The sequence below is a fragment of the Lissotriton vulgaris genome, chromosome 2_2 (genome assembly GCF_964263255.1).
Source record: "Lissotriton vulgaris chromosome 2_2, aLisVul1.2, whole genome shotgun sequence".
Lineage (NCBI taxonomy): Eukaryota > Metazoa > Chordata > Amphibia > Caudata > Salamandridae > Lissotriton > Lissotriton vulgaris.
Window position 1 is genome coordinate 213,137,510 of NC_141688.1, and position 22,068 is coordinate 213,159,577.

General features: G+C 43.0%; 1 protein-coding gene across 1 annotated transcript in view; it reads left to right on the forward strand.

The window, feature by feature from the left end:
* The window catches only part of LOC147729256 (SH3 and multiple ankyrin repeat domains protein 2-like), a 2,641,300-nt gene that overhangs the window by 943,208 nt on the left and 1,676,024 nt on the right, over window positions 1-22,068 (forward strand). Inside the window, exon 5 of the mRNA XM_086959557.1 lies at window positions 347-575. Coding sequence (XP_086815683.1) covers window positions 372-575 — 204 coding nt within the window. The 5' untranslated portion in view covers window positions 347-371. The remainder of the gene's footprint in view (window positions 1-346; window positions 576-22,068) is intronic.

Consider the following 22,068-nt stretch of genomic DNA (forward strand, 5'->3'; position numbering starts at 1 on the left):
GCCCTGGTTACAAGCAATGAGACTCTTCAATCATGAGTTGTTAACAGAATTGATAGGAAATGTATAATTTCCTTCAATGCAAACTGTATATTTACGGGCGTAAGTGACTGACTAAGCTTTATAATGATAGTTACAGCCAAAAGGCCGTCCTTCTTAGTTGTTGAATCGGTGGGCTGCAAACATTTTTGCTTGTTTTTGAAAATGTGTGCTTTCTAACAAAAAATAATATCTGTGCACCAATATGTATAGAAGCTACTACATGCTTGTTTGTGGACATTGGATCAATAAATCTAGTTTTACACTATATGAGACCACAGGTTTCATGTTGGTTTTCTTGTCTTCGTAGAGGTCCCTAGAGCGTCAAGCTGAACATGCCCCGTAGTCCCACCTCAAGTGAAGATGAAATGGCACAAAGTTTTTCAGACTACTCTGTGGAATCCGAGTCCGACAGCTCCAAAGAAGAAACCATCTACGACACTATCCGGGCAACTGCCGAGAAACCCACCAGCAGAATGGAAGATATCCAGACCAACACCATGGTCGTAAGAGTCCTCATCCCGGATCTCCAGCAAACAGTAAGCTGAGCAGTGCTCACACTGTGTTTACTATAGAGACGAGCTCTCCAAATGGAGGCTACATTTGGATGTATAATGATGTTGATTGTAACTAAAGAAAATACTTGAATGAGACCATTTCCCTCCCTCTTCACCTGGCTGAGGGTTGGGTGCACTTGGGGTGACATCAGTTGTGGGTGAGGCTCACACAGATCAACAGTAGAGGAGCTTTCACCACCCTCACCTTTGCCTTACGGAATCTGTGATATCTATGGGCAACCTGGGAGAATGTCGGCATGCCTGGGAGCATGGCGCTCATTAGTTCAATTAGTAGCCTCATTAAATGCAGGTGTTGCCCTTTAAAAACAAGGCATTAATGGATTAAGTTTTTTGTATGTTTGTTTGACTTAGTGATTGTTTCAGTACACATATTAGTTTGGAAATATGAGAAAGCAAATAGGTCTTGTGTACCTTGAGGCCATGAGCACATTTGCCGATTGCAGTATGCCTTTGGATGCTGTTTTCAGAGTGATGTTTGAGAAGATGCCGCTACTTCAATATCCTGCAAGCAATACAATATTCATTTAACCATGGGACAATTGTAGAGAAAGAACAAAGAGGCAGTGGGCCTTATTATGACTCTGCCGTTCCGGAGCAGGCTGCTACGCTAGCAACCCGCACCGCCACAGCCATAATGAGACCGTGGCGGTGAAGATACTAGTAATATACTTGGAGGTGCCGCAGCGGCCGTTCCAGCAAATTACCAGCCTTACACCGCTGCAAGACCGCCAGGTATCGTGGTTCCCTGCCGGGAGGAGTGGTTCTGTGGTGGTCCAACCATCATAGTTAAAATACGGTGTGTGGACCGCCAGTGTGCGACCATGATTCCGGCGGTCCAATGGACCACTGCAGTCATAATAAGGCCCAGTATCTTGTTGCACTCTAGCCCATTCATATTTATCTCACTTTTTTCAGAATAAATGTCGTGCTTTGGGTCTAATAACGATTTATATGTATAGTATTAAATTAAAACTTCAGATATTTCCACTTGTGGTAACTATGCAAAAGTAATGCATTTTGCTTAAAATGAAAAAATTCTTACCAGTTGGCTGTACGGTATTGTATTTGACATATATTCTGTACCATATCTAATATCAATTGAAATCTTCTCTCTGTGTGTCATTTGCTAGTATGCTGGGACAGTAGAATGGTTAAACAACAAAGCTCATGTCTTAGACACAGTACATTAAACTGGTTCAGATAATTGTGTGTATAGCTTACTCTCAACTCCCCCCAAAATCACTGCAGCTTTGTATAGACATTAAAAAAGAGTGCCACTTTCTCTCCAGTGCACTGATAGGATTGCATAATGCCTGCTGGCAACTGAAATGAGAATTCCCACATAATCCAGTTAAGTCTTTAATCGTAAAAATCACACCCTAATGATTATTTTGGAGTATCTTACTAGCATCATCTTACCATTGCTGTAACGCAAAGAAATGTATATGGTGATATAAGACGGTCCCGACAATATATCACACTATGACTACAACAGGAAGTTGGTTCTATAGAGACAGTGGGATGCTTCTAAAAATATTCAAATAGAGAAAGCGAGCTCTTGCTTTGCAGTTCCTCCTTTGTAATGTTTATGGAAGACTTGTATTGGAAAAACAATGCTGACACTGGACCATGACAAGTGCAGCCCTACTGTGAATGGAGTAGAGCTTTGAATAGGAGTGATCATTGAAAAGGACCTCCTGTGCTTGGTGATGTTTTTATCCTGAGAATTTGATCTGCTATTGAATGTAAATTTAGGGAAATTGATGGAATTATTGTTATGCCTCAAACAGTGTTTGGTGCTCAGTGAGTTGGAGGTGGAGTTTACAGCTGTTATTTTCCAGAGAAAATGTGTAGGAGTTCTATACAGAAGTATTCACAGGAACATATGGAAATTTGTGGAGATTTAAATATATAAAATGTATAAGCAACCTTCTAAAATTATTGGTGTATGAGCGACAAAGAGGAGCCCCTATCACAATGACCAATGTGCTAGTGTGGTGATTTAAAATGTTGTAGCGCCATAATGGCTTAAGCCATTGGTTATGCATTCAAGCCAACCAACTTGCAAGAATATGTGTGCACTTCAAAGATAGAAATCAAGCAAGATGAGCAGAATGGCACCCGCTGCCTAATCTTAATGTTATCCCGAAGACTCTAGGTCAAGCAGAATGGCTAGCTATAACAGATCTGTGATCAGGCTTTACTGACTGAATTGGAAGAGGAGTCATTGTTTTTTGTGTTTTTTTGTTAGTACAGGTGGGTGCATTTTGCTTTGCTGGAATGCAGCTTGGAATAACCTCTACATCAACATTTTACAGCATGTCATAGATGATTTGTTTGCTGGTGAAGAGGGCATTTTTTTTTCTAAGATTACATTTTATTGAGTGCCAAGACGAAGGAGACACACAATGAATTGTTGCATCATGTGTTGGCAACTCTTAGGGAAAAAGATTTGACAGAGAAGCAGTCCTAATTCAAAGTCAGAGGAGTTGGTGATGAGTTTGGGGCTGGTGCAGGCCAGCTAACAAGGATTCATTAAGATTGTTCTACAGCCTTCTGGAATATTATGCAAACGTTATACCTTATGTTTCAGACAGAATGCATGAGATGTTTGGGCTTTTCAATAAAGCAATAGAATAGTCATGGGATGCCAAATGTCAAGATTACTTTGTAGGAATAAAACTTACTATACATCATTCTAACACTTGATAGCATGGAATTGATATCAAGTGTAATTTGTTGTTAACTATAGAAGTAAATAGAAAGTTGTTGGGAGAGAATATCATGAGCACAGGAGGGTGTAAAAAGTGGCATGGAGGTATTTCATTTATCAATTTATTTTTCCAAAAGAAAAAAGGACCCTTAGTAAATATTTCATTTAGGATGGTATAAGTCATATATCACACTCCTGGAAGAGCTATGTTTCCGTGGAGTCAAGTGTCAAATAAGCATGCAGGCGTTGTGCTTTGGGTATAGGAAAGGGCAAATGAAGATGATGGCGAGGCCCAAGGATGTTTGAACTGGCACACATCGGCTAGAAAAAATGAATATGACATGTATGCTGCCCACTCTACCCTGACTAGTACGACTCAGTACTTGTGAAAACTCACATAGGATGACCTCAGCCTCTAAGACAAAATGTGTCCAGGAGACATTGGGGCTGAGTTATCTCAGATAAAGAGGGGTATGTGAGTCACAGTTCCAAAATGTAAAGTCATGTTATTGATAAATGCTGAGTGTTGAAATAAAACATTTCCTTTCAGATACTATACATCCTCCCGCTGGGTACTTGCGCATTTTGTGTCCTAGTTAACAGAACTGTTGAATAAATGTCTCTGCTCAGACACAGTTGTCCAGCCTATAGTTGATATTCCAATCTTTGTACCCAGTACTCTCCACATTGACAGTAGTGGCTGATGGCTGTTAATTAGATGGAAACTAAGATTATCATTGTAGTAGTACATGCCTGTGAGGTCAAAATGTAAGGATGGATACTGTAGGAAAGTGGGTTATTATTTGGGGTGGATAAGTTGCCATCTCCTAGAATAAACCCAAAACCTTCTAAATGTCATATAAATTCAATAAAGCATACCACTACTCAATCCATCGTAATGTGGCACAAAGCAGTTAGACTGAAATCAATGGCAATGTGTACATTATTTAAGCTGTGCTTAGACAGTAGAACAACCCACACCAAACACAATAGAACTTCACAATCAATTTAAAAATAAAAATATAGATGGTATGAGTAAAATAAGACAAAAACAACAAAAATCTAATTAGGGGAACTGGAGATTTGAATTTTTAAACAATTAAAGTGAAAAAAGCCAAGAAAAAAAAGTGCCCAATGTAAGTCAATGGGCGCAGTAGACTGGGGCCAAGGCACAATTTCAGACCAACTGCGATGAGACCTGGGTTGGATCCAGCAAGTGGATTGATAAAAGTGATAGTCTAAACATCAAGAAGTACGAAAAAGTTTCAAAGACCCACTCAAAAGGAGACTGTGTTATGTTCTTTGAATCTTTTTTATATTCATTCTAAATCTTAATGCACAGAGGGACTTTGTCACTTTTTGGGAAGATAAATACTCTCTGCATGGATGCTGCAGAATGTTAAATGTTGTATACTTGTAAAGCGCACAGCTGCCCCAGCAAAGGGGTGTCCCGGCGCTGTATACCGCTGGGGAACCCATCCTGGCTTTCCCTGTGAGATGGTCCCTCCTGGGTATCTCCAAGGTGAAGACAAGCATCCCCGGCAGTGATGGGGCCATTAGTAGAGATTAAGCAAGCTATTGCCCAGAGTTGCTGAGTGGGACCCATGGTTGGAGTAGGCACCAAGGCGAGAATTATCGAGTCCGCTAACCATGGCCCAAGACCCTGCCGCGTCGGGAATTGAACCCTGGTCCCGGGCTGACCTCTGCTTCCGGGTCTGCCGCCTCTAACCAGTGAACCACATCACTCCACTGTAACCACTGCTGTGGAACCACAGTCCAGATACCTGAAGCAGGTTGGACCCCCTGGATGTCTGGAGTTTTGAGGTTTCCTGCAGAAAACTCTCCAAGTCTCAACTCAGAATGGGTATTAGTCTTTTTTCTTCAGGGTTACAGCCATCTCTGCATGAGACAGAGCTGAAATCCACATTGAGAATGTGGAACTGCCGATCTGATATTTTTTCCAGCATGTACCAGACTTGCCAAATGAAGCAAAATATGTACTGTGTGAGAAAGGAGTGGGGCCTTGGATGCGGCCAGGTCCTCATGCTGAAAAGTACATAAAAGGCACTTACTTTTGCCCCCATCGCCATTCTTACTGTTCCCAAAAACTATAAAAAGCTTGTCTAGGCTGGTGCTGCTCTACTATAGCAGTATAGCAGTATCTCAATGTTAGAGTGCAAATTTACCACTAGGCCATTGCCCAAAAAAATTAAAAACCGGGGGTGACCTCCCAACAAGGAAAGTATTAAACTTCTACCAGACAGGAAAAGGCCAGAAACATATAATTACCTGACACTTAATAGGATATCTGCATTTTACAAAACTCGGCTGTAAGTAAATCCTCTTTTTATGTGGGCACTCGATTTTTGTTAAATTAATGCTGCTGGTTTTATACCTCTGAACAATTGGGGCACTGTTGTCCAGGTTCATGTGTATAGGCTCTGTGTCTAAAAACATGGCAGAGTTGGCTCACACTTCATTTCCACATCTAACTTTTCAGTAAGACCATAGTATATTATGGAGGCAAATATGCGGAAGGGATAGGAAGGTAAACGTTTAGCTCTACAATGCCAGGTACACTGGGTCACAAATGGAAATAAATAGACCAACCTAGAAAAAGCTTTCTACCAATAAGGGGTATACAAAGAAAGGTTTCCCACTGTGCAATGTATCCCTCAGATGGTTAATACAAAGCTTTTCTCTATCCAGTAGGGAGGTTGTAGATACATAAGCAAGCATGGTGTAATAGCCTTGTGTACATAGACCTCTGTGAAAGCTACAAAGTGAAAACCATAGGATGGATCCTACCTAACATAGGGAACAACCTTGCTTTGTATACCCACCATACCTACTATTGTGGTAGGGGGTGGTCACTTTCTTCTACTTGGAGCTTTCTCTAGGCTAGTTTAATTCTTCCCATTGATTACCCAAACAGTTTACCTGACTTTGTAGAGCTTATCAACATTTTTCTTCAGTATTGAAACTAAAGCAGAAGGTAAAACTGTTTACCCAGCCTATCAAATTTCATGTGTCTGCCTCTGTAGGTCTAGTCCCTTTTCCCAAGGTTACTACTGCATAAGATACTTTTGCATTATATTACATGTTCTGCATAAAAATGGATCGACCTTACTATAATGGCAGAGAGTAAAAGGTGAGCATACCAAATTCTCATGTGAGGACACTTATTCATTTCCGAAGGGTCCGCATAATACAACTTGAACGGGATTTAGAGACACTGCACTATTGTTAACTTTGTTTAATCTTAGTTATTTACATTGCTGAATACAACATTTAGCCAACATATGTTTCATAGGAACAACCACTTCCTCAGTGCTTCAAAAAGGCTATGTATCTGTAGAATCCCAATAGGTATGAATTTCCTTTGTGAAGCATCTTGAACATCCCTAATAAGCATGACAAAAGTGTAGTTGTACCTCACATTCTTTCCCTTTTACTGCTTTATTGCTTTAGTGATTACATCCTTATACTCATCTAATATGGCTTGGAAAAGAGTCTTGAATTTGGCAAATGTCCTTGCCTATACAATGCTCAGGTCCCAGCGTCCCATTGCTACAGGGCTACAAGAGGCAACAAAGACATCAGCATGTTGGTGCTAGCACCACCATACTTATGCTAGCCACTGCAATGCCATACCCCAATCATGATCTGGCCAACCCTCTAATGAAGGGATGAGACCACCTGCAAATATGGCAGGGCCATGGCATGGTAGTGGCAGCGATAGGTGCTCAGGTCTTAATGAGGGCCCTGCTCTCTTGCTGCTATTGGGCAACCTGACTGTAAATTACGGTCTGCATATTGATATATGTAGATGACTTGGTTGCCAAGAAGAATCCCAAGGTTATTTTGCAAAGATTAAATATTAGCAGATGGAGCATAAAACCTTAGGTAGGTGTGAAGGGGGACTACAAAAGGAGGAATCTGTAGGATTCCATCCGCATGAACTGATCTCTACCCAGAAAATGGAGGCAAACCAACCCAGGACAGTGGGGGTAGAAGTGTGTGTTGGTAGAAATGTTTGGAAAACCTTTCAAGTAAAATCCTGCTGCCAGGTCAAGAGAAGCTAACAAACATCCCCGCACTCTGCAGTTCAGAGCTTACCTTTGGCAGACTGGATAATGTTTACTTTCCTGCCGCGGCCAGGTGCACTGAAGTGGTAGAACTGGAGTAGCCGGTGGCTCTGCATCCGGATGGTAGTAGCTTTTCCAGGATCTCGTCCATGTGCAGGAAACGCTGATGGGACGTTAGATGGAGAGTACACCTGAATCAAAGCTTGCATTCTTTTGGATAGATTTCTAATGCCAGGGTTGTGTGCCAAAAAGAAATGCAGGTTCGTTAGTCCAAAATGTGCACATTTAGAAGCATGACAATCTTTGGCAGCACTGCAACAGCTTTCAGACTTGGATGAAATGTGAGCTGAACACATCCAATAAATAAACAATAATGTGATTGACAGCTTCCTAGACATCACAGTACATTCTAAACTGAGTTGTGCTGCCTCCTAGGGAATATCAGAGCCTTGGAAATAGAAGTCTTTAATGTAGTCATGCATAACGAGACACAGATCAGAGTCTATAATTGAACACAAAAGACAGCTCACTCTTGCATATTGTCTAAACAGATGCTGTACAGCAAGTGATCAGCAATGAGCTGTCTTCAAGCCAGAGTAGAGATTCCTTTCACTGTGGGATTCACAGCTGTTACCTCCCCATCCTTCACTATTTTCTGTCTCACGGTATAGACAAACAAGCAGGTAAATGAGGCTTCTGTTTACCACACAAAAAATAGCCTTGAAGCGCTCTACGTTAGATAGACATTTAAAAGCGACATTGTTTTTATTTGTTTATTAATTTATTTATTTAGGAGTTTTATGTAGCGCTGGCAAGACCCACGGGTATCAGAGCACTTAAAAACAGTACATGCTCATATCAAAATAATGAGTAAAATCAGGACTATTAAGTCAAATTAGATAAAATCAATAGTTGAGCATGAGCGAGGAAAAGTAACAGGGAAGGGGTATAGGTAGAACTAATGGTGGACATACTGTCTGGTTCGACGATTGTAGACCCACTCATTGAGGTGCCAGTTGAGGGGGAGATCCTGTAGCTGTCTCTTGAAGCTCAAAAAAGAGTTGTTTGTTCTGAAATGTATTGGTATGGAGTTCCCGATTTTAGTAGCATTGCTTGAGAAGGTGTGCCAAGGTTTTTTGTTTGTATGCTTTAGGAAGGAGCAGGCTGAGAGTGGGGCCTGTGGAAGCTGAAAGAACAGAGAGAAATCGCATACCGGGAGTGTTGGAAGTAGGAGAATCAACAGACTCCATTGCAAGAAGTGATGATGACTCAGTGCAACCTGAAACAAACGCAAAAGATGTAGAAGCGCAGGGGTAGTTGAGGGTGGGGGGTTTAAGAAATTCGGGATGTTACGTAAAAGAAAAGGCAATGTTATCCATATTATTTGATGCGAACATACAATGTACGAAGTAATGTAATTCATATTGAGCAAATTGTTGTACATGGCATGCTGATCATTGCAGAAAATAAAAACAATTTAAAAAAAAATAGGAAGAAGCAGGGTGTTTGAGCTTCTGAGGTTTCTTGTCTGACCTGTCTTTTTGAGTTTAGAGGTGAAGTAATTTGGTTTTCCAGTGTGGAAGGTTTGTGGGAGACACAAGCTGTACTGACGCTGTTGCAAGCTTCTATTGGGAGTAATTTCAGTTCTTTCATGGCCTAGGAGATGTGGTCATATTTTTTGATTTCTGTCACCATTTTGGCTGCCACGTTGAGGGTGGTTCTAAGGAGTGCAAGGTGGGATTCATCAGTGCCTGTGAGGGTAGTGTTCCTGTAGTCCAATCTAGACAGCACCAGAGTTTGTGTGGTTGATTTAAGATCATTCAGTGGGAGGTAAGATCTGATTTTGTTCAAAAGTTTCATGTTGTTGAAGGCACTTTTCGCACTATTCTTTATATAATCTATCATGATCAGTTTGGGTTCCTGCATGATTCCTAGAGATTTGACGGAGTCAGCTAGTCTTAGAGTTCAGTAAGAGCTTCTATTGAGATTATACATATTTCTGTTTTATCTTGGTTGTGAGATAGCCAATGTTGGACTTCTTTGACGCTGGCATTTGACCGGTGTATGTTTACTAGTGACAAGATTTCCATGTAGTGCTGGGTGTCATCTGCGTATAGATTTTTGCTTGGTTGAGGATGATGGTGAGGGGCTCCATGTAGATATTAAACAGAGTAGGCGATAGAACAGAGCCTTGGAGAACACTCTGGGTCATTGCTGTTGTGTCAGAAGTCTAATTTCTTTTTTTTATTTATCGGTGGCGGTTTTGTAGAAAAGATGTGAAGCCACGTAGGACCAACCAATCCACACTGATCCTTTCTTTATGGAGGGAATCGAAGAAAAGCATGTGGTCTAACATGTCAAAGGCCGCCTCCCAAAATAGCTGTCTCCATTACGCATCCTTTTCTGAAGCCAGATTGGTGAGGGTGCAGGGGATTGTTGTTATTCGATTTGTAGGTTAAGTTGTGAGAAAACATACCTCTCTAGAGTTTTGGATAGGAAGGGGCGATTAGAATTTGGTCCGAAATTATTGAGGTCATAGAGTTCTGCTCACTGTTTTCTAAGCAGTGGCATGGCTTGACCGAGTTTTAGACAGTCCGGCATCACCCCAGTCAACAGGGAGCTGTTTATAATCTCAGTGTTAGGGCATGGTCAAGTTTCTTTACTAGGGAGGCTAGGAGGGGTCCACAAGGTGGGAGGAAGAGTTTGGATGTAGCCAGCAGAACAGATTTGTTTGCCTCTGAGAGTGGGTTGAAGTTCGACCAGCTACTTGGGTGTATGTTGCAACCCTTGATTCGATTGCACTTGTTGTTGGTGATTTTTGCTGGTGAGTCTGTGACGTGAGAGGCTTGGTAGTTATCTTCATTTCTGAGAGGGGTGTTCTCATTGGATGAATGTTTGTAAGCATCAAGGAAGAGCTCGATTTTCATGATTTTATCATTGAAGAAGTTGGTAAGTTTGTCACACCATTCTTTGGATATCTGAGGGTTTTTAAACGCTAGCTTAGAGGTTTGTTGTTTGATGATGTTGCAGAGATCTTTTCGGTGGTTGTTAGCCTTATCTAGAGTGTTGCAGAAGAAGGAGGTGTTTTTATTCATGATGTGTTTTTGATATTTTCTGCATTCCTTCCTAAATGTGTCCAGGCTGGCTGTGGATGGATTGAGTCGCCAGAGTCTTCCAGCTGCTCAGCTCTGTCTTCTTTCAGTGTTGAGGTATTTATTGAACCAGGATCTCGAGGAAATGTTTCTCATCGTTTTAAGTTTCATAGGGGTACTTGGTCTAGGATGGAGGACATCGTTGAGTTGTAGTGGGTAGCGGATTTAGTTGTTGAGAGGTTCTCAGATGAGGGGGTAGTAGATGCCATTCTTTCTTCAAGGTTCATTAGAGGAACTTGCCTTATGTGTTTCATCCATTAGAGGGTGTTTTGCATACAAGCTGGGTGTGGGAGAAACTTTATTGATGTGAAATAAAATAATGTGGTGGCCCGGCCAGTCGCTGGGGAGGATACAGTCAATAGTCTGTATTTCCTCATAAAAGTTGATAGCATCGAAGGTTGTGCTTTTTCTGTGGTTGGACCTTTGCAATGCTAGGCGTGGTTTTTACTGAGTAAGAAATCATTCAAAATTGCATTAGAGTATTGCTTTTACCGGTCCAGTGGAGATTGTGTAGGATTATATTATTGGTTTGTGAGAGTAAGCAGTGTGTTATTAGAATTCATGGGTGTTCACCATAGGAAAGTTCGTTAGCTGATGGTTCTAATAGAAGGTGATAGTTCATTGGTATGTTATCTTTCATCCTTATAGCGGTGCTGATGTTTTCAAATGTATTATAGCTGAAGGTGTCCGTTTCACCCAAATTGATGAAGTTCTTAAGGATAATAGAGATGCCTCCACCGCAGTGATTCTTCCTGTCTTTGTTGATGATTGAAAACCCAGTGGAGCTAGCATGCCCAAGATCCGGTATGAGGATACATTTAGCCATGTTTCCGTGCTGATGTCAATGCTGTGGTTCAGGATGAAATCTGCTAATTCTCTTGGATGCTGGGTTGCAAATCTGCAATGTATGAGCATGCAATTGGACTCACAACCGTTCCCAGGATTTTGGGGGAGGGAGTCAAGGGGATATTGTTGTGGTGTGTTGGTGGCCTGGTCCTTTTCTTTGGTGTAGGGTTTCTCCCTAGTTATGTGATTACCTGGATTTTAGAGGAGGCCAGCTTGTAATATGTGACCAGCTCCGCCACCTCGCTCAGAGACATTGTGGCGGTTTTTCTTTTAGGCTTCTGAGCTTTGTTGTTGAGAGGTGTTGTGATCCAGCTACATGGCTGTTGCATATAGGGGGTGAGGCTGATGGGTGGTATTAGTATATATGTTTAGGTTCATTGTGATATTGTTGGGACCATGTAATAGGTTCTCTAATTGGTGTTCTATGCGGGTGAGTCGCTCATTTATCTTGGACAAGTGTATTTGCTTTATTTAGGAGTGGGTGTGGATCAATTGCTTCATGTTATATGGAGTAAGGTAATCTAGAGTCTGAATCAGGTAGACACTTCATGTTATACGGGGCAGGACTGTCCTGAGTGATAGTATTTTCTCTAAGCTAGTAATGTGGACATGCAGGGCAAAACACAGATTTTGACATGAAACCACTTTTAGGAAAAAAACGAATTTGTTTGTGAGTTTTGCATTTAACCGCAGGGCAGTGACCTACCAATAGCTTTGAGTCATCCCAGCATACGGGTTAATGGATAGCTTAGGCATGAACTGGCTTCCCTTTTTGGAGCATGAGAGGGGGCAGGAGTACAAAAACATTCCACCCTGGTCAGGTGTAGAAATGGAAAACATTACTTTCCAAGACTGAATAGGCTCTACATTAAATATCAGACGTGTAATTGTGCCAATTGATATTGAGATTTTTGGTGCAAAAGTGCGGCTGTTGGCAAAATGTGTAACTTTTGAAAGATTTAGGGTTCGGTTTGTCATGTATACTGTATTATTGCACAAAATGTCCCATTCTTCTTAGGTGTATATGTGTAGATGGCGATAAAATCATGGCTTTAAAGGGGTGTTTAGTTTCTGCTCATGACACCAACAGGCCTTTATAAGGTTGCACAGTCCATGTGACATTTCACAAATGGAAATGTTGTAACTGTTTTTACTAAACTGTTTTTGTTGATATGTACACTACTCTGTTACCCATTTGGCTATGTTTGCACCATATACATGTCCATAAGCAAATTCGCAATAACTAACTAATCTATAAACAATATACGACAAGAAAGGTGGCAGAAAACAGCTCTATGGTTCACCATGCACGAAGATACACCTACAATGCTCCTACATCCTACTTTCACACTAGAAAAGTAGCACTAAATGCCAGATGGACTATGCAGATGTGATACAACATGACAGTACATGATGCAAACGGAAAGACCATATTCTTCACAAGAAAAGGGTCAATACGCAAACTGTATACTCTACAACCAGATGGACGTGCACTCTGTCTTACACATAAAAACGAACAATATTATTATTATTAACCTGGTTCCACGCCATGGTAAACTAGACTAGTGGGATCTTGTGTACTTCATATGCCATCTCTGCGGTCCTTCACAGGCAGACCTAAATCATGCGTAGGTACCAATCAAGCGCAACCAGAAACCCATGGGCGGTGCTTGCGCAAAGCCCATTTTTAGCACAATTTCCATTTAAAACTTGAAAAACTCATATTTCCAGATACCCTTATCTGATGTTTGTTGTTTCGGTGTTATTTTGTTCAGTAGAATATTCATTATTTTCATAAACTGGATTGGGATTTTTACTGTGTTGTGTTATCAACTTTTCAACTGGTCGGGTACTTTTAAATGCTTTGCTCATTTTCTCAATTTAAGCCTGTCTTTTCTGCTCCATGTTTATTAGAGGGTGAGGTCAGATTTATTACTGAGAGCCTCGCTGGTTATAACAAGAATACTGCCAATTTTTACATGCGTGGACTACGATCCACCCCAACTAAACATCCACTTTCTCACAATATGGATAAACCTGGGCTAAATAAATCCACCCTCCAACACAGAGTTGTACTCATTTAACACTGCTTCACAAACTGCATTTTATAGAACTCACATACTACAAAATGGAGTTAACAAACCTACAATTGCACACCTCCTACTTTGTAGGAAATGTGGGAGGGACCAGAGGAGTGATTAGAAAATGGGAACTGCTTAATCTAAATTGCAGTGATACAAAATCTATTGTCCAAAAAAGTCTGGCCTTCCTCACTGATTTCTTTGGAATAGGATTTGGCTTCAAGTCACAATCTATTTTTTGAATATATCTCTGCAACCTACACCATGTGCACTCAGCCTTTCTCTTCTTTAATGGGGAGTTATGCTGGAACCCTAAACTTTTCAGATTTGTAAACAGAGCATCAAATAACTTTCAACAAGCACTATCACCTCCAGGGCTTATCACATTTCCCTGCTTTCAACCGAGATGTGTATTCTCACTAACTTTATGCTGCTTATGAGCATGATGTTATCAGTGATGTCATAAGTGGTGATCATTTAAAATGTCATCAGTGATGTCATCAGTAATGTAATTTAACATGCCATGATTGATGTAATTTGTGAGGTCATAAACAATGCATGGCTGAGGTGCATATTATAGTTAGCCTATTAAACTATACATTGTTAATTTCATAGTTTTTAAAAAAATATTCATTCTTTATAAGATTTCAACTTTTTTTGTGTTAATATCTCATTTTTTTAATGCATGCTAAGATACCACACAAAACTATAACATAGACCCACCCATTGCATTTTTCTGTGAAAAAAATATATTGTCTGTGAGTAGTTTGTATCATGTCAGGATGGGGCTGCTGTAGTGATTTTATGTATAGGTGTGATCGGATTTGTTATAATTGAATTTATATATATAGGTCCATAAAAAAGTTACTTTTTGATATAATAAATTAAGAAAAAAATTATTTCTGCTGGATCCACCAGTCCCGGCCGACTCTGCCTATCCTATAAAAATTTTGGAAAGGGTTGTTAGTAGGTCCCTGTCAAGTTATCTGGAAGATAACCGCCTACTGGATAAGGTCCAGTATGGATTCCGCCCAGGCCATGGGACAGAAACTGCATTGGCTACCATGTTGGACACCTTGCGAATGCGAGCCGACAGCGGCAATTCATCAGTACTGGTGTTGTTGGATATGTCGGCCGCATTCGAAACGGTCAGCCATGCAGTCTTGTTAAGTAGAATGGAGAAACTGGGTGTGAAAGGTAAGGCCCTGAAATGGCTACAATCATACCTGTTGGGCAGACAACAGGTAGTGACTTTGGCTCAGTTTGCTTCCCCTAAGTCCTTGGTCCACCATGGAGTGCCACAGGGCTCGTCGATCAGCTCTATCCTTTTTAATATATATTTGCAGCCCCTGATCCCTATTATAAAGTCGCATGGGATCGATTTAATCAACTATGCTGATGACACCCAACTGGTGTTTTCCTTGGAAGGGAAGCATGCGGTGACTATGGACACTTTTCAGCGATGCACGGGTAGGGTTTCTGGTTGGCTTAATGCAAACTCCCTCCAATTTAACGAGGGGAAAACGGAGGTAGTCTACTGCTCGCTGGCCAAATTGAGCCAGCAACTACCTTGTGAGATCAGGCTCTTGCCAGGAGCCGATCTCTGGATCCCAGTTAAGACCGTGCGGAACATGGGAGTACTGTTTGATGAAAACCTCCAACTGGTATCGCAAACCAATAAAACAATTAGTGTCTGCTTTGGCCTGCTAGAAGCGCTCAGACAGATCCTCCCCCTTCTGCCTGACGAGACCAGACCTCTGGTGGTAAGGAGTGTAATCCTGGCTAGACTGGATTACTGTAACTCCTTATATCTGGGTGCCCCTTTATACATCTTGCTGGGGCTCCAGAGAGTCCAGTCGCTAGCGGCCAAGCTGGCCCTCAGTAGATCACGCGGCTCCTCTCCCACAATGGCGTTGCGAGATTTACATTGGCTGCCAATAAGGGATAGAGTCACATTCAAATCCCTATGCATTGTTTACAGAGCGCTACACAGCACTCTACACAGGTCCTCTTCCACTGCAGGAAAGACTCACATGGTATAAGCTCCTCCAGTCTAGGCCTGGCAGCTACCACCAGAGTCAGGAGATCCAGGATGGGAGGCACAGCCTTCTGTACAGTAGCGGCTCGGCTATGGAATGAGCTGCCTCAGAACATTAGGCAAGCCGACTCCTTGATAGGTTTCAGGAAGAGCCTAAAGACATGGCTTGTTGCCAAAGTCTGAAATCCCGGCGCGCACCCTCCAGCTTTCTACTTGTTGCTTCCATCTGACTAGTTTTTCTTTACAAAGCGCCAGGATACCCGTAGGGTGGCAGCTGCGCTATAGAAGAACAACATACAATACAATACAATACAATACAATGATGTTATTTTTATTCTTGGATGTATTACCTATAGTTTAATTAATTGACAGGGGGAGGTTTGTTGTTATTGTTCTGTATGATATACACACACATGCACATATATTGCACAACAGCAGTTACTATATTGTGTAGCGTTGATTAGGTCAGTGGTTCGATATGTAGTGCATGTTATGCTTTTTCTAATAACTTTCGTGCTGTTAGACTAATCTTCTTGATTTTTGGTGTATATTTGTTCAGTAGTTTTGAGAAATTAAGGTTCAAAACGTGTAGATATATTCATGATTCGGCTGAAATATAAGAAATTCAAGCTTTGTGAAAGGGTTTCTTTGGGAGCGAATGGACTTGTAAACTTGGTCCCTTGTTTTCAAAATGTTTTTAAAACAGAACCTAAGGGGTCATGGTAGGGATACCCTGATCCCTCCTCCCCAGCCATTTTGTTTCTGTAATTGTTGATTTTTTTCATATATATTAAAGTAGAAAAGGGTCATGTGTGCCTCCCTTCCTGAGCCATTTAATGGCCAGGGGACCCCACCCCTGTAGACTGAAGAAAATATGGTGCTCCCGGGACCCAAACTGCATGGACATAACTGAGGTTTCAAAGGGCAGGGGACACTGGATTGCTCCAGAGTACGGCAGTAGCAGAAAGTTTTCTCTCATTAGACGGGACCACATAGAATTGTGATGTATAAAATGATTATGATGGTTTCTGTCCTTTGTTGTCTAGGAGATTATAGATAAGCTGTCAATTCTCTTCTTGGTTTTCCAATTAGTTTACTCGCAGAAAGGTAGGGTTGAAGGTAGGGGTGGGAGGAATGTGTTGTTTTACCTGAGGAATTGGCGGTGTCTTGACAACCTCATGAGTACTGGACCAATAGGCTCATGGCTAAATTTTTCACCTGTGAGGCTTCAGAAAATATGACAGGCGAGCGAGATTTGGCATCCTCTAGTATGATTTACTAATGCGGGCGGTCAGTGCCTTTCGAGTAGATATTCCACTCAAGCGGCATCAAAATTAGCTTGAATGGCCATGTACTGGTACCATTCACCTGATTTTTGAGTGTTACTTACGCTTCCGGCACCGCAACTCCTGTTCATTTAAATCATTGGCCCCGCAGATGTTAAGGACACATTCCCTGGGCGACGGCACGAGCGGCTTACCCAAGGAGGTGCTCATTTTACAAAGCGTACCACTCCAGAACCTCTGCACCATCGGACAGGTGCAAGGCAGACCACATCCTCGCAAGCACAGTGGGTCAGGGCGACGTCCAATTTTGGCCAGAGTAAGAGCAGACATATACGCCCTGTGAAGAACCTTCAGTTGAATCAACCTAAACCTATGGCAAATAGCAGATTCCCTCGGGGACATTAGGGCCGACCGCCAATCCTCCTCATCTAGGGGACCCAGGTCTGCCTCCCACTTGGTCCGCAGTGACTGGAAGGAATCAGGAAGGTTATTACAGAGCTTACGGTAGGTGAGGGAAATAGCCTTCTCGGGGAGAGGCTCCGATAATAGCCTGTCTTCCAGAGGGGAGGTCTCGGGGATGGCGGAGAGGTCAGGGACAGCGGCACGAATGGCATGTGTGATTTGCAAATAGCGGAAAAATTCAGTGGGTGCGAGAGCATACTTGGCTGGAGGTCACTGAAGGTCAGCAAGTTACCCTTATGGACAAGATCTCCCACCTCCGAGATCCCAATCAAGTCCCACCTGTCGAAGCCCCAAAGAAAGCCGAGGAAACCCAGACTTTGTGTAGACCACAAAGGTGTGGCCTTGGTGACCCTACTTGTCCATCCCAAACTTTTATTGGCCCTGTGCCAAATAGCAACTGTATGCGCCATAGGCCCCACATATCTGGTCTTAGCTGGTTTACTGTAGAGGGCCCCCAGATAGCCTTCTCGCCCAGCCTGAGATCTGTCCAACAGGAAGGCCGGATTAGAAGGCGAACCGTGTACCCATTGGTTCACAGCCACCAGCTGCGATGCCCAATAATAGAGGGGGAGGTTAGGGAGGGCGATGCCCCCATCGTACCAACCCTGAAAGAGCTTGCAAAGAGCTATCCGAGCCGCGTCCCCATCCCACAACAGGAGTCGAATTTCACTTTCCACCGCCCGAAAGTATGAATCTGGGAGCAAAAAAGGGCAATTTTGAAGGACATATAGAAAGCGCGGAAGCGCAAACATTTTAAACAATGCCACCCTACCTGGGAGGGACAGCGGGAGTGACCACCAGTGAGCGACATCGCTACGGAGCCTCCGCAGGGGACCCAGCAAATTACGGTCGTAGAACGTCTTAAAGTCGGGTGTAACATAAAAACCCAGATACATAAAACCCTCTGTGGCTATTGCGATGGAAAACCCTCGGGGCAAGCGAGGGGGTGGGGGGACCATGCAACATGTACAACACAGATTTAGTCCAATTTATAGAGTAACACAAATATTTTCCGAAATTGGTGAGAACATGAAACAGGCTGTTGATAGAGGACCGCGGAGACGACACGTATATCAGAATGTCGTCTGCATATAGAGATATTTTGTCCACAACGTCCTCATTCCAGTGGAGGCCTCTAATAGAGACATCTGTACGGACCCAATGAGCCAGAGGCTCTATGGTGAGGGCGAACACCAGTGGGGACAGGGGGCAGCCCTGCCTGGTCCCTCGATGAAGACGAAACCTCCTAGAGGTGTGATTGTTCACCTGAACTTTGCCCAAGAGGTCTGTATATAACAGGCGCACCCAGGCAATGAACTGAGGCCCAAAGCCAAAGCGGTGGAGGACCTCGAATAGATAGGGCCATTCGATCGAGTCGAACGCCATCGTAGCATCGAGGGATAGGATGGCCGCGTCCTGTTGTATGATGGACTGGCGACTCATTACGTTATGTACTCTCCGAAGGTTTAACGCCGTATTACGACCCGGCAGAAAACTGGACTGGTCGTCGTGTATCAGGGAGGGAAGTACCAGGAGGAGGCGATTAGCTAGGAGCTTAGCCAGGGCTTTTGCTTCTGCGCTAATCAGGGGGATCGGCCGGTAAGAGCCGCAGTCAGTGGGCGGTTTAGTGGGCTTGAGGATGACCGCGATGGAGGCTAACCTAAGATCGAGCGGGAGGACCCCCACCTCCAGGCTTGGCAAATGGATTCTTTAAACAAAATTAATAGAGTGAGATAATTTACCCAACAAATTTCAAAACACCCAGACATTAGATTTGTGTCCAATTAACCCGGTAAGTAAATAGTAAATTGATAATTGTATAGCGCACTACTCACCCGCAAGGGTCTCAAGGCGCTTGTACGAATACCGCTGTGGAACCCATCCTGGCTTTCCCTGTGAGGCGTCCACTCCTGGGCACCCCCAAGGTGGAGGCCAGGCATCCTTAGCATTGTGGGGGCCGTTGTGGAGATTAAGCAAGCTATTGCCCAGAGTTGCAGAGTGGGACTCCATGATTGGAATAGGCACCAAGGCGAGAATTATCAGGTCCGTGGAATTTTGAGCCCAGGACCTGCTGAGGCGGGGAATTGAACCCTGGTCCCGGGCTAGACCTCTGCATCAGGGTCTGCCACTCTAATCATTGAGCCACACTTCTCCACACAACAAGGCATAGATTCATCACTGGCCTAGAATGACTGTGCCCCTCTAAGAGTACAAGCACAAGGTACAGATTGCAGTACAAATGAACATCTGCTACAAGGTAATCGAGCAAGGCAACTCCACCTCCTCGCACATATATGAGAACTCATTGATCAAAATTGTACCAGGAAGGAAGTAAGGACCATATCCAGTTGCCCGCAGATTGTACTCATATTTATAAAGTTGTACCTAGTATCAACTAAGAGACAGGAGTGATTTGTTCTAAAAAATTAAAACAAGGGGGTAGATAGGCTCAAGAAATATTCGGGGTGGACACAGGACTTCTTTGGGGAAGGACTGCTTGGACTAGCAACAGCCCTAAAATATGCCGTTGGTGACTGTGTGATGGTCAGTGTTAAAATACATTTCATTATAAGCAGCTTGTTACAAAGATTTGAATATTTGGCCATTCACCCAGTAGAATCAAGGTTCATCCCAGAAGTTCTTGCTACTGATGAAGGGACGCTACATTGTATAGTCAAGAAACACCTATGAATTGTTTGAGGCTCTGGAAGGGATAGACTGACTCTTGTCTTTAGGTGCCGCACAATCTGTTCTACCACTGGCCAATTAAACTTAATTAGACAAGTCATGTAACCATATGAACCCCTGCTGACTCGGGGAGTTTTTTCCCAATCACTGTACTAGACTGCTCTCCTGGAATATTTCAAGAATACGATCTAAAGTGGATAACACTGATTGGCTGGCCTTCATTAATAATTTTGATATAATTTGTAATCAAGAAATGTGACCTATGGACGACTTATACTTGGATGGTTATAGACCTTATACAGCTCAGCAACGCCATCCACTGCTGGCAGAGCTAAAGCGGGCCCATCTGCGTTTGTTTTGGTGAACTTAGCTGACCTTGACATCAAATAAATTAGGTGTTATGTTATAAGCTTATATAGCGCTATATCACCCAGAGGTATCTAAGCGCTGTATCTAAGAGGTATCTAAGGTGCACCCTTTATTTCCAAATGCTTCTATTAAAAATGTCAATGTCCCCTGACATTATTTTGATTAATTTTTGCTATAACTATGTGGTGATAAATCTACCCCAAGCAATTGACAAACTAGATAATGCTATTTTAATGTGAGCTTTACGGGGAAATGTAAAAAAGCAGGCTGCTCAGGGGTGGGTAGGAAATGTTAATATTCCTTTATGTAGGTGAAACATCAGCATTTTACACATGCTCCTTATTGTGAAGAGCTAAATGAGTTATCAATGTGGTATAATTAAAAGATACCCTCTTAGTAGGCAGGAGTTATGTAGCCAGTTCATGTAGTTAACAGGTTGTTGGTTTATTGAAGAAGTTGTAACTTGAGTTACAGGTTACAAGTAACATAGTGAATACCCCACCAGGAGCAGCATCCTTACTGCTCAGCCCACTCTCTTTAAGTGACACAATTCCAGGCACTCTTCAACATTCCATGTTGTCACACATTGGATGAGCAGCAGGGAACAGAGAATCTATGGACAAAGCAGGTTATAACAAAATGAAAAATTATTTTGCATTCACCTGTGATCCCAGATTGACAGCTGAGCATCAAGCTCCTATTTTTAGTGGTACTGGTTCCGAAAGCACAATAGATTTAATTTTATACCACTTAAGAGTAATTACGCAGGGGCAGATTTACAATTACTGGCGCATCCCTGCATATCGGCAGGGATTCGCCAATAATTGTGCGCCGCAGCTCCGCCACCCTTGATGCGCCGCATTTACAATGCGGCGCACCATGGGGCAAAAACGGCACAGATGCGTCATGCATCTGTGCCATAAAAGCAGCGCATTGCAGAAGTTGCGTCGCAAGCGCAACGCAGCTCCAGCAATGATAAGGGGGGCCCTATGTGCACAATGCTGCGTCAATCCTTACGCCTGCTTCAAGCAGGCGCAGGGTTTTGACTCAGCATGGGCCCAAAAGTGACTGAGTGAATTCTTGTAGATTTCACTCAGCCACTTTTGGGAGGCGTTCCTGCGCCGGAATGCCCTCCTCCCCCTGCGATGGTACGCCTCTTCTGGCGCAGGGCTTTACAACGTGACGCATCTGGGAGACGCGTCACGTTGTAAATACCCCGCACCATGGTGCATCTTTTGCGCCGCCGCTGCGTCACAAAAGGGACGCAACAGCGGCGTAAAAGCGGCACAAGGGGCTTGTAAATCTGCACCTAAATGTCTAAGGACCTCGACCGGACTGTGAGAATCTCAACCGGACTGGTTGAGAATCTTGACCGGACTGAAACAAGGCTGCGTTTTAGCACCTGTTCTTTTTAATTTATATATTGCGGACCTGTCCGTAGTGTGAGACAGACAGGCATTTGATGCCTGAGCCTTGGCGGCCATCCATAGTCAGACATCTTGTACTCAGATGACTTGCTGCTGCTTAGTAGCACCAGGATAGGTTTGCAGAGATTACTGGATTGTTTGGGATTATATGCAGAGAATTACGGTTTGGAGATAAACTGTAAGTAGATGAAAGTCATTTCGCTTAACCTTTGCTTCCTAAACCAACGCAAATGTCATTTTAGTGGTGCTACGACTGGCGAGACCTCTGCATAATGTGTACTCAGGGGTTAAGGTTGATTCAAGG